Here is a 13,278-nt window from a genome sequence, read left to right on the forward strand (position 1 = left end):
TCCCTGGCCCCGGGGGTGCGCCAGATGGGGCGGTCTCACCATGACATCATTCAGCTCTCCCCACTGGAGAGTGACGTCAGACTCATCTCCCATATCTCACTGGTTTCTCCCCAAAACCGCAGCACCCACAACCCACCGCAGCCCCTCTCCGTGACGTCATTCTCCTCCCGAGATGACGCGTGTCCAGGTGTATGTGACCGGGGGGGTGTGGCCGTCCCCGATGGCGTGACGTCACGCGCGGCAAGTTTCCCATTTCCCGCGGCTTTCTCCCCGAACGCGCAGCGCGCTCCTTGCTCTCCCCGCTCTCCGCCGCACGGGGGCGCCCTCCGCGGGCCGCGCGCCCGTGACGCGAGCGGTGACGTCAGAGCGCCGCCCCCGTCGCCATGGCAGCCGCCCGCCCCCCGGCGCCCCCCCGCGGATGAGCTCACGCGGTGCCGCAGCCCCGCGGGGGGGTTCGCTCCGCGCGACAAGATGGCGGCGGCGGCTGCGGCGGGAGGAGGCGGCGGAGCGGGGGCTCCCCCCGCGGCCCCCCGGCTCTCCCCGGCCCCGCCGCCCCCGCGGCCCCCCGGGCCCGCCCGCATCGGCTACTACGAGATCGAGCGCACCATCGGCAAGGGCAACTTCGCCGTGGTGAAGCTCGCCACGCACCTGGTGACCCGCGCCAAGGTGAGTCCCCCGCGGGGGTCGCGGCGCCGGCCCGGTGAGCGGCGAGCGAGCGGGGAGCGGCCCCGAGCCCCCCCTGCCCCGGGCGGGCGCTGCCGGGGAGCGGGGCCGCTGTCACGGGTGTCCCCGCGGGTCCCGTGGCTCCGGGATAACGTGGAGGTGGAGCGGGGGGATGCTCCCGCGGTACCCGGGGATGCTCCCGGCCAGCCGGGGGGACGCGGGGGGCAGGTGGGGGACAGGTCGTTCCTTACCTGGACGGTGGGAATCGATCGTGGCCGAGCCTTCGGGGCCGTGGGAAAGCGCAGGAGCAGCGCGAGGAAGGAAGGGCCTCCCGAGGGAGCGGCGGGTCCAGGTGGATCCAGGTACGGCCGCGCTGCCAGGTGAGCCCCGGAACACGGCGGGAGATCCGGGTGGATCCCGGCACGGGCGAGCCCCGGAGCGCGGCAGGAGATCCGTGAGGAACCGCGCCGTGCTCCCGGTAGTGCCGGTGACACCGGGCTCCCGGGCACGGCTCGCGGTGCTGCATGCAGCAGTGCCAGCCCGGGATGGCCCCGGAGCTGCGGCAGGAGCGGGGCTGGCACGGGCAGGCGGCAGGCAGGCCCGAACCAAAGCCCTGCGCCTGCCCTGCCGCTCTTGGCTCCGCGCTGGCTCCTGCGAGCGCTGCAGAGAGGATGGTGCTGGCCGGCCTTGTCCCTCTGTCAGTTCCTGGGGGTGTCCCTCTGTCAGTTCCCGGGGGTGTCCCTCTGTCAGTTTCAGGCATTGCCCCTCTGTCGCTTTCCAGGGTTGTCCCTCTGTCGTTTTCTGGGACTATGCCTTTGTCACTTTCTGGGGTTGCCCCCCTGTCACAATTTCAGGCATTGCCCCTCTGTCAGTTCCCGGGTTGTCCCTCTGTCACTTTCTGGGATTGCCCCTCTGTCAATTCCCGGGGTTGTCTCTCTGTCACTTTCACGAATTACGCCTTTGTCACTTTCTGGGATTGCCCCTCTCTCAGTTCCAGGAGCAGCATTGTTTTGAAACAGGAGGAGAAATCCACCATCGCCTTGGTTTGTTGGAGCTCTGGCTCTTTGCCCGGATAATAAAGTGAAATTAATTTCAGGGGCTATTTAAACATCGGTTATAACACCTCCTGGACAGTTCTTTTCAGAGCTGGGCTGTATTTGCCTGCCCTGACGGCTGTTTTGTGCCTGCAAGTGCTCGATGCCACAATTTAACCTGCACTTGAGGTGTTCTCCCCATGATGAACCTGAACCTTGCTGAGAGAAACGGAGTGATGGGTTCAGGTGCCCCAAGTGCAGGGCACTGACCCCTCTGCGTGGAATCACTCCTGGAAAAGGAGGGATCTAGCTCCAAGCTGCTTTCCTCTTCCTGTTTCCAAACTCATCCTTGGGTCAAGATTTCTTCTCAGTGGTGCTGACTCTGAAGTTTGCAAAACACCAAATCAGAGACCATTTTTGTGCAGGAATAGTTGATTTTGTCCGAAGAATGGCAGAGTACACACACAGATTTTGTCTGGAAATTGTGTTCTGGGTTTACAGGTCCAAGGATTTTGCACGTTGGCTTTGGGTGATGGAAGTGGACACTAAGCTTGGAAAGCTTTGCTTTACAGCAGTGTACTGATTCCCACTGCCCTGGAATGACTGAGGGCGGGGTGTGGAGTTCAGGAAGCAGCTTTCTGGTGGGATGGTGAGGTGCTGGGGGCTCTGGAGCAGCGGGTTTGACCTGCAACACGTTCCCTGCATGCAGGAGATCCAGTCCTTGTCCCTCTGAACTCCGGGGACTCCCCGAGCCCGGGGAAATACCTGTGCTGGAACAACTGCCATCTGTTTGGCTGAGCCGGGATAGCTTGGAGCTGAAACTTGACCTGGAAGCTTTCTTAAGTCCGAGGTCAGGTTTCCTTTCAAATCCCAGCCTCTGGAGAGGAGTGCAAGTGAATGGATTGGATTCTGCTTGCAGACCCTGAGCACTTGGATTCAGTACTTTTCCTTCTGTGACAGCGCTGTTGCTGTTGGCTCTGGGAGAGGAGTGGGGAAGGAGAAAGGAGCTGCCTGGTTCAGGCTCTGGGACTCATGAGATTAGAGGGGAGGTGTTGATATAAATGCATTGGAAAAGCCAAATCCTTATGGGGAAGCGTTTTTGACTGGCAGCAGAAATACAAAATAATGCTACTGCGAGCTTGTCTTCATCACAGTTACACTTTTAACACTTTGACTTAATGGAAACAACTTGGAAGCGAGTGAAACCTTGGCAAAATGGTCCCATTTAGGCATCTGAAAGAATTCTTTGATCATGAAACGCAGGCGCAGCCCGGTTGCTGCCTGTGCTGGCAGCCCCTTCCCGAGGTGATCCTGCTCTCCCCGTAGTAGCTGCGTAAGAGAACCGGGCAGCTCAAATATAGCCTCCAAATCCCTGCACAAACTTGACCCCATGTCACATTCTCTTAGAGAAAAGCGGGTTTGCTCGGCACGGACCCTCCTTGGGAAGGACTCCTGCACCGTCTCACATGGAATTCTGCTCTGAGTGTCTGTGTGAGCTTGGAAATGATGTACCCGTGATCTGGGGCCTTTTCCAGAAGGTGGAATTAGTGACGGTGTGGGCTGGTGCCCACTGCTGAGCCCGGGGTTAGAGGTGGTCTGGGATGGGTGTTGGATCCTGTTTTCCTTTCTGACGGACATTTACCAGGTCAAGTGGACTTTGACATGACAGCTCAAGATAACAGCCAGAGCATTCCTGGCTTGTGTCCCCTTTTCCCTAAAAAGAGAAGCAGAGGGTAGTTGGGTGCTGATCTTAATGGGCTGAGATTTTCCTGGCCCTTGGGAAGTTGAGCACTGCATTTGTTTAGAGAGAGGAGCAGAGTGCCCGGCCCAGCTGGGCTGGCACATTTTGCTGACACCCAACGTTGCAGTTTACACAGAACTGCATTTCAGGAGCTGAATGTGGGTCAGCAGTGCTGGGGACACTGAGGAAGGGGAATGTTAATCATCCCAAAGGGCAGGAGGCCTGTATTCATAATTGTCTCCGCTGGAGCTGATGGAATAGAAGGGAACAGTCTGCAATTTACGTATTAACCAAGGCAGCAATTTACATCCAGTCCCTGCCCATGCAAAGCTGGACTCTTGTGCTCTGTCAGAGCTGCTCTGATGGCTGGGCAGGAGCTGGAGCCACTGCTCTGACCTGGATGAATTGGGCACCTGTGGGATACCTTGCTGCATCCCTCCTGTCCCCCTTCCTTTTGTCTCTTCTCGTCTTCTACAAGAAACCCTTGTTTCTGTGCTAAAAATCTTCAGAGTGACCTGCTGAATGAATTGTTTTCCACAGAATTTCCATTTATAAATCATCCAAGTGACTTCATTAGGATTCCAGCTCTGTTCAGGCGGTGGGGTTGTTTTTAATGCCACATTTTTTCAGGAGGGCTGGTCAGCGAATGTTGGTGAGTGTGCCAAGGAGCACATACCTTATGTTCCCATGCCCTCTGGGTGCTGTGTTGGAGCCTTCAGGAGCTGTTGGGGCTGAGGAGGACAGAGAGGGACGCTGTGGTTGCTGGGCACTGCTGAGAGCTCTCTGCTGTCCTGGTTCCATCCCTTCCATCGTTCCATGTGGCTGGAGATGCAGCTGGGGCACGGAGCAGTGTGTACCTGCTGTCATGGTGTGTTTCACTGGGAGATAGGAGTTGCTTTCTTGTCCATCTTCCTCTTGAGATGGGATTGACAGTCCTGGGAGAACACAGCTCCTGCCCAAGTGCAGTGATCTTCCTGCTGTGCTGCCTTTGCTTCTTGAGGGTTCAGGTTTGGTTTGGCACACTGGCAGTGCTCAGGTTTGGTTTGGTTTGGCACACTGGGAGCACTCAGGCTTGGTTTGGCACACTGGGAGTGCTCAGGCTTGGTTTGGTTTGGCACACTGGGAGCACTCAGGCTTGGTTTGGCACACTAGGAGTGCTCAGGTTTGGTTTGGTTTGGCACACTGGGAGTCTCAGGCTTGGTTTGGTTTGGCACACTGGGAGTCTCAGGCTTGGTTTGGCACACTGGGAGTGCTCAGGTTTGGTTTGGCACACTGGGAGTCTCAGGTTTGGCTTGGTTTGGTTTGGTTTGGTTTGGCACACTGGGAGTCTCAGGCTTGGTTTGGCACACTGGGAGTCTCAGGCTTGGTTTGGTTTGGTTTGGCACACTGGGAGTCTCAGGCTTGGTTTGGTTTGGTTTGGTTTGGCACACTGGGAGTCTCAGGCTTGGTTTGGTTTGGTTTGGTTTGGTTTGGCACACTGGGAGTCTCAGGCTTGGTTTGGTTTGGTTTGGTTTGGTTTGGCACACTGGGAGTCTCAGGCTTGGTTTGGTTTGGTTTGGTTTGGTTTGGTTTGGTTTGGTTTGGTTTGGTTTGGTTTGGCACACTGGGAGTCTCAGGCTTGGTTTGGCACACTCTGATCTCTGAACATGGGGGCTCCAGGGCTTGCCTGGATTTCCCTGCTCCGATGCAGAGCGCTCTCAGCCCAGAGGGTGGGAGAGCCTTGGTGGCTCTCTGTCCTGCTCTGGCCATGTTCAGCGAGGCACGTGGCTCTGGGCTGACTGAGGGCTGCTCCCTGCAGCCAGCTTGCCCGTGTGATAAGCCCCGTGCCAGCGTGCCCTGACTCATCGGCCTCGTGTCAGATGGGATTGTTCAATACCGCTGCCACACGTTTTGTAATGACCCACGCCTGCTCGCCTTTCATCAGTCATTTTCCTTTTCTTTTGCAGTGTTTGGTGGTGCTTCACCTGTCCTGCTTGTTATTTCTCCTGGCCGTAAGGAGAGCTGATGCTGTGGATGGCTAATTCCTCAGGCAGCATGATCCTGCTGCTCACAGGGCCTTTGTTCTCCTCGCCCGTGTGCTGCAGGAGAGTTGTATTTTACTTCTCATTTGGTGGGGAGATTTAGCAAAAGCCTAAAAGCTAGAAATGAACTTTGGCTAAGCAGAGTTGCCACAGTGAGGATAAGAGGGAATATTTCCTAAAACCTCAGAGAGCCATTGCCTGTATCAACTGTGGGCTGAAGTACTGACATTTTATGTTTCATTGCAATGTTTTTCTTGCTACAGCAAATAACATTTGATTACCAAGATGTTAATGCCAGAGCATGATTGAATTGGAGACCAGGCTGCTTCTTGAGATGCTAACAGGTGGAAACAGGAGAGCCAGCTGACAGAGGGCAGGGTGAGCTGGGGGGCCTGTGGCATGTGTCCTGAGCCTTTCTGGGCAGGGAGAATATTCTAAGAGAGCCAGGATAGTTAGTTCCTACTTCTCAGCTGTGTGGCTCTTAGCTTATTTGGGGGGTGAGGTGGGTACAACTTCTGTACCTCTTCAACCTGGCTGCCTCCCACCTCCTGCCTGGAGTCCCTTCCTCTCCAACATTTGCTGTCCCAGAGCTCTGAGCTGCTGCAGCAGGAGGAATCCACACCTGATGAACGAGGCGGGGGCACCTTTGGGCTGGTGCAGAGGCTGCCCTGTGAGGAACAGCCACGGACAGGAGCAGGAGGAGGAAGGGCTGTGGCAGACAGGGATCAGTGTCTCTTTTCCAGGAGGGTCTCACAGAGGTTTGGTGAGTGCTGCAGAGGCCTAATGAGGGTTTCTAGAAGCTGTCTCCTCATTTGTGTTTGAAGGAGGAATTACGTGAGAGGGAAATAAGGAAATGGCAGTGTGTTGCTGGGAGACTGGGCTCCTTGGGTATTAGACATTTTCACAGGGAAGCAGCTCTAAGCTCCTTTTTCCCTTGTCCTCTCTCTGGGTGCTGTATCAGCCCTGTGCAGGGGCTGTACAGAGTGCTGCCCCTTCTTACTCTCACCAAGACGATTGCATAACAGCTCTGTGTTTATCCCCTTGAAAATAAAGCTTTGGGAAGTTGCTCCAGCATTGCCAGCAGAGTAGAATTCACAGTTTGTGGTGGAAGTTCTCCCTTCCTTTCTGGCTGAAAGGATTCTCATGAGAGTTGGGACTTCCCTGTGTGACCACGGTGGGTCTCATGCTCTGCACACCCCCAGCAAGGTGCTGCATTTACCTGAACCTGCACCAGCAAAGGTTGGACTGGCTTGGAGCTTGCACAGGTTTAAACAGAGCAATTTGGGGATTCTCTAGTTAAGCTATTGTACTCATTTAATGCATTCAGGGCCTTTCTGCTGATCCCAGGCCAGGGGTTTAATATGCTGTGTTAACACTTATATGAAGAAACCACCGAAGGCTGATTCATTATTAGTCATTATGTGTCTTTTTCTAGTAATTCTGACCCCAAGTCCCTCTAGTTGAGGCTAAACCTCACCCTCTCTGCTAAATGGCCATCAAAAGGGTTCCATGAAAAGGGAATTATGTGGCTTCAGCCAACTTTCAAAGTAGTCGAATCATGCTATCCCACACAAACAAACTCCCACAGCCAGTGGAACTGACACGTTGAGCTCAAAAATAGCCCAGTGTGTGTGGGGGGAGCCGAGCTGAGCTCTGCTCTGCACATCAGAGGATGGGCAGGAGATCCTGGGGCAGCACAGCAGCAGAGCTGGATCTCACTGGAGCTGTCAGACCTGGCTGGGTGTTATCTTGAAGCTTTGGGTGCTTTCAGAGTGCGTGGTCTGATCCCAGAGAAATGTCGCTGATGCTCCTGGTTTCTTCTCTGCATCCAGTGTTGGGGACAATTTCCAGCTTGGAAGAGCTGCAGGAAGGAGCTGGTCCTTGTGCAGTGCAGGTGTGTTGGGAGTGACTCCAGCATCCCTCTGTGCAAGATGTGGAACTTCATCCTGGGAGCTGGGCTTGGGGCTGCACTTTGTGGCTATAACTCCATAGCAAGAGTGCAGATGCTCTCCTTGGAGCTGCTTTGGCCATGGAATGTTTGAAATTAATGCATCAATATGAGTATTGGCTCGTGCCCTCAGCTGCAGTGTGTGCAGGAGGGGCTGCCTGTGCAGGGTTTGTGATGGCTGTCAGAGGCAAACACAGCACTGGGAAACCTCCCTGTGGGATTTGGGAGCTGCAGTTCCTGAGAACCCGTCTGAAGGAGCAGGTGAGGAAGGTGGGGATGCAGACACAGAAAGCAGACGTGCTGTGGCACAGTGCAGGGTGCAGCAGCAGGCTGTGCTTCACCTGGTGCTGTGGCAGAGTGCGGGGTGCAGCAGCAGGCTGTGCTTCACCTGGTGCTGTGGCACAGTGCGGGATGCAGCAGCAGGCTGTGCTTCACCTGGTGCTGTGGCAGAGTGCGGGGTGCAGCAGCAGGCTGTGCTTCACCTGGTGCTGTGGCACAGTGCGGGGTGCAGCAGCAGGCTGTGCTTCACCTGGTGCTGTGGCACAGTGCGGGGTGCAGCAGCAGGCTGTGCTTCACCTGGTGCTGTGGCACAGTGCGGGGTGCAGCAGCAGGCTGTGCTTCACCTGGCCTGGATGGCAGCGCTGGGGTCAGCCTGTGCACAGGGTGATTCAGCACAGCCTGCAGCAGGTCAGCTGAGCCACAGACACAAACTGCCCATGTCGTCCCAGAGCCCGCAGTGGGAGCCTAACCAGCTTCCCAAATCCTGCCCTGGCTGCCTAACTGGGGCCTGCTGACAGCAGTGATGTGTGTGTTGAGTTACGCCTCGATGTGCAGAGGGATGAGGGACTGGCCCGAGCCAGGGTTGTGCAATGCTGGGGTGCCTGTTCCCCACGGCCCACTGGGGTGTTGCCGTTGTAGCTCGGCGTCTCCTCGACGTTCGCCACTCTCCTGTACGGTTTGGCTCTGCCTGCAGCTCCTTAAAGCGTCGGCTGCAGTTATAGAGCATTAATTACAGTGCATTTGGAAGATGGTTTAGAAGAAAAGGAGTCTGTGGGGTATCAGCGTGCGACTGCGGGCCCGGAGCTGGAGGCCAGCGTGGTTTGACAGGGAGCCAGGCCCAGGACGACTGTCAGAGCTCCATTAGCTGAGCACACGCCTCGGCACCGCTGGGAATAGCGAGAGCGCGGGGCCGCGGCAGCGCATTAAAGTGTTTCAATTAAAGTCTGCATTTGGAGGCTGTGTGCGTCTGCTGCCTTTCAGCAAGCAGATGGATGTTTCTTGTCTCCTTCCAATAACTTTTAAAATGTGGTTGGTCCTGTTGGAAGGAGTTCTGAATGAGAGGGATGCAGCGAGGTGTTTTCAAGGCTGGGGAAGTGTGCGTGGATTTCCGCAGCAGAAGGGAAGACACATTTTTTCCAGGTTTTTCCTCACCTACACAAGTCAGTCTCAGCTTGTCCTGGCTCTTTGGCTGTCTTGGCTTTCAGCTGTGCCTTTTCCTGCATAACCTCTGTCTATGCAGAGAGTTTAATTGCAGGAATAGCTTTGGAATGTATATGGAGGATAGCAGAGATGGGTGACAGACCCATGGCCATCACACTGTGGGCACAAGGGTATTTTTAAGGCTCTGGGATCTGCTGTCATGTAACCTGAAGCGTTTCTGGTTTTTTTGCCCATGTTCAGGCTCATCAGGTACTTCCAGGTGTGTTTCTGGCCCCTCTCAGGGACAGTATCTTTAGAGCCCTGAGGCTTCTTGCTGTTGGGGAAGGCAGCTGCACTGAAGCTGATGCCTAAAAACTAATTGTGGCATTTCGCAACATGAAGTGCTCCTAATGGAAGGAGTACGTTTATGAGCTGTGTGTCATTGTGTGTGTGAAGTGTGATCAGATAACACGCTGAATTGCAGCACGGAGCCTAATTGGAGCTGGTTCCTGTCTGTGGAATGGAAGGATACAGTCTGCTCAGGTGTCGTGCTGCTCCTGCAGGCTCGCAGGATTCTGGAGTGATGCTGATGCTCAGGGTACCCTTGCCAGGTAGATCTTCTGTCATAAAGCCTTCAGACAGTGACAGTGGAGAAACTAGGGGAAAAAATGCCTCTTGTCACGTGTATATCTAAATTCTTAAAGATGTTTGTCTGTGCCCCTTTCAGCTGAAGTAATTAGTGCTACAGGAAAGGGTTTGCTTTTGTCAGTCACTGTGACAGTGTGATCGTGTCTCTGCGTGCCCCAAATTTTCGTGGAAGCTCACAGCACTGGCGGCAGCCAAAGATGAAAAGTATTAGTCTTGGTACTTAGTCCTTCCTCTCTGGATGTGCTTGTAGGAAATCCTTGGGCTGTAATCTCGCAAGTGGCTCTGTCAAGGTTATCAGCCTGGCTGGAGTGCCGCTGACGGACGGACAGACGGACGGGCTGCGGGCAGCCTGCGCGGCTCTTCCCGGCTCCCACCGAGCCTCCACCGCTGCCGGGAACCGTCCTGGCCTCTCCCCTGCCTGGGACAGAGCAAGCATCATGTGCTGGCTGATTTATGGCAGGTTTGCTCGTTCCCAGGTGGCCGGCAGAGAGTGGTGCTCTTTCATTGTAGCCGTGTCCTCTGCAGCCCGAGGCCGGAGCAGCTGTGGCTGCTTTCAGCAGTTTTGGAGGTCGGAGGACCCCCCCAGCAAACTGATTATGATACAGCTTAGCTTGTGCTCCATTTCTTTGCACATGTACCATTAATAAATCGAACTGCTCCCCAGCAGCCATGGAGGAGCATGTTCTCAGCTCTACAAAGCCCATCTATGTTCTCCCATCTCTCTGACACAGTGAGGGGGTTGTCAGTCATACAGCAACTGTTTGTTTTCAAGCACAATCTCATTGGAAACCAATAAAAATCATTCTGATTCATTCTCTGTACGAGGATTTTAATACTTTGCTTCCACAGAGGCTGTTTTTCCCCTGAGCGGCTCTGGGAAGTGTAAGATTTAAAAAAATCCAAAGACTTTTCCTTTCTGCTGGTTAATTCAGCTGGCTTATGTTAGAAACAAAGTGCAGAGTTGGTGGAGAGGGAAATCTCGGTCGCTCCCTCCCCCTTGCTGCAGCGTGGGTGTCGTGTGCCCACTGCCCTGGCAGAGCTGAGGTACATGGGGAAACCTGTGCTTAGTCAGAACAAAATATTCATGTGTTTTTCATCCAAGCTGAGACTCCCATTACACAGTAAAATGACAAGTGAAGGCTGACTATAGGTATTTTCCCACTCAGTGGGCGCTTGTGCAGTTTCTGAGTCATCAGCTGACAGTGTGGGCCTTAGTGTCTGCTTTTCCTCGTGTGTGTGTGCTGCTGGTCCCAGTTTGGTTCCACAGACGCAACTGGATCCTTGTTTTCACTTACCATTGACACAGTCGGGAATGAACCCGATCCCTTCATGTGAGCCCAGAGGAAAATGGGGTGGTTTGGTGACTGCAGTCTGGGATTTGAAATGCACCACCTTCTTTTAAGGTAAGGTGGGATACAGCCCCTAATTGTGGGATCACTGAATTGTCTAGTTCCTTTTTGAGTGATGGTCAAATCTCTAGAACTTTTGTAGGGCTTAAAGGCAGATGGGTTTGGGATATTGAGAAGGTGTAACTGAAGTTGCCTGGAGCAGCTGGCAGTGACCAGCACGTGGCTGGACCTGCCCCCTGTTTCTGGGGCTCTTGGGGTTCCTTGTTGCTGTGCCATGGCAGTGAGGTGCAGAGCAGCAGTTGCTTTAGTACAGCAGGAAATTAGTGGGAAAACTAAACGTGTCAGAGCTTTCACCATGGCAACAAAGCCCGGCTGGCTCGCAGCACAGCGAGACAAAAGCGGGTCAGGTCTGCACAGAGCAAGGTGGGAGCCTTCTCCAGGCTGAGTGTCTCCAAACCTGCCCCTTCTCCTGGGGAAAGGGCTGGAGAGGTGACCAACACCAGGATTTGGAGCTGGGGATTAGAGGTGTGCTCCACTGATCTCATTCTTATGTCATCAAGGCACCTGACTTGGGAAGTGCCCACAGCCCCAAGGCTGCAGGAGCTCAGGGAGTGTTTGGAGAGTGCTCTCAGGGATATAGGGGGATTCTTGTCCCATGCAGGGGGAGGATTTGAACTTCATGGGTCCCTCTGACTCAGGATACTCTGTGATTCTGTACTTTTTACAGTCGATGGGAATGTTTTCTAAAGGCCACACAGTCACTCTGATTGTTTCCCTTTCCCTGAAACTGTTTGTAAATAATGGAGAGGTTGTAAGTCTGCCTTGTGTGACAGTGCCCAGACACAGTTGCTTAATTCCTGGGCTCTTTCTCTCGGATTTGTGAGCAGCCCAGAGGTTGCACGAGCACTAAGTCACGTTCTGATGGCACACCATCCATTGGCTTATCTGTCTTCTCATTCCATGTGTTCCAGCATTTTCAGCTCTTTGGTGAGGTCAGCACAAAAGGGGTTGGGAGCAGTGGCAGTGACACGTGGCAGGGCTGTCTGTGCTCTGTCCCCCAGTCTCAGTGTGCTTTGGCCATCCCCAGGCAGGCTCAGCAGCGGGCCCTGAGCGATGCTCCCGCCGTGCTGCTGCTCAGGAGTTGTTTTCCCCATAATTGAGCGGGATATTAAAAGGTTTATGGTTTACAGTTACAGGCGTTGCTCCGGCCGGAGGAACGTCGAAATCGATACGGCAATTACTGCCCGGCTCGTCACGGGTTGTGACTCTCACATGCTTGGGGAGACAAAAGTGGAAGTGACTGGAGGAGTGCCACCAGCGGGGTGGCCACGGGCTCGCCTCCAAGCCAGGGACGGGCTGCTGGGCAGCATTCCTGAGACAGGGACGGGGTGCCACACAAGGAACTCGCAACTGGGACGTCACTTTTGCAGAGCACGAATATTCAAAGAGAAAAACAGTAACTTTAGAAGCGCTCTAAGAGCAAATTTTATACAATTTTCTTGTTCTTGTCATCTTCTCTTTGGATTCGTCATCCAGGCTGGGAGTGCAACTGGAAGAGGGCAATGGCAGCAGTGACCAGGCCTGGGTGGCCCTGGTCGGGAAGCGCCGCTTCCTGCCGGATTTGCATCCCAAGCCCCAAGTCAGCACTTCGGGGCTGTGTGTGGTAGGGTGCCCTGGCTTGTTGGAGTGAGTCATCATTCAAATAGACACCAGAGCAAACGTGCTTGTCCAAACAAGAGCAGCTCTGCAGAGGCTGCTCCGTCTGAGGTGAGCAGCAGCAGAAGGCTTCTTGTTTTACCACCTGCAGGTCTCCCAGGTCCCAGCCCTTGTGCAGTGTCAGTGCTTGCACCGCCTTCCCTCCCTGCTGCCTGGAACAAAGCTGCCTTCCTGTGCTCCGAGGTCAGATCCTATCGCCCTGGAGGGAGCGGTGCTTTGGGCCTGGCAGATGTTTTCCCCACCATGTCCCAGAACAAAGGCTGCTCTGCACATTCTGCCATGGTGCCTCCTGCCCCTCGCTGCTGGAAACCTCAGCCCTGCACCTGAGTGTTGGGATATGGATGCTCCAGTGGTTTTGTTAGAATAGCAGTATCAACTCCCAATTAAAATGGTGATTAAGATAGCTTTTTGGTTTTTGCTAGCTGTTTTTTTCTTATCTTAAATGTGTTTGAAGATCTTGAACAGCAATTCCAGTCCTCTGTTTGCTTTGATCCTTTGGTTTCAGGAGAGGCTGCGAGCGAGCGGCTCTGCAGGAATGGCATATGTCACAGGAGCTTTGTTTGAGTTCTCTGTGCTCCAGATTCAGGGCTGGAGTAAGAAGTGTTTATGATGTGTGACTTGAGTGAGTCACCTCGAGTTGGAGGCAGCTGTCAGCCACGGGGACCTGCAGAGCCCAACTCGTGTGCAGTACACCTGGCTGGGGTTGTCCCGAGCAGGGCACCTCTCTCAGCAGGCTCCT

General features: G+C 54.6%; 1 protein-coding gene across 1 annotated transcript in view; it reads left to right on the plus strand.

Moving 5' to 3' along the window:
- Positions 1-470: 470 nt before the first annotated feature.
- Positions 471-13,278, plus strand: part of SIK3 (SIK family kinase 3) — a 69,419-nt gene continuing 56,611 nt past the window's right edge. The window contains exon 1 of the mRNA XM_059488201.1: positions 471-666. Coding sequence (XP_059344184.1) covers positions 472-666 — 195 coding nt within the window. The 5' untranslated portion in view covers position 471. The remainder of the gene's footprint in view (positions 667-13,278) is intronic.

This window comes from Ammospiza nelsoni, chromosome 24, assembly GCF_027579445.1.
Source record: "Ammospiza nelsoni isolate bAmmNel1 chromosome 24, bAmmNel1.pri, whole genome shotgun sequence".
Taxonomy (NCBI): domain Eukaryota; kingdom Metazoa; phylum Chordata; class Aves; order Passeriformes; family Passerellidae; genus Ammospiza; species Ammospiza nelsoni.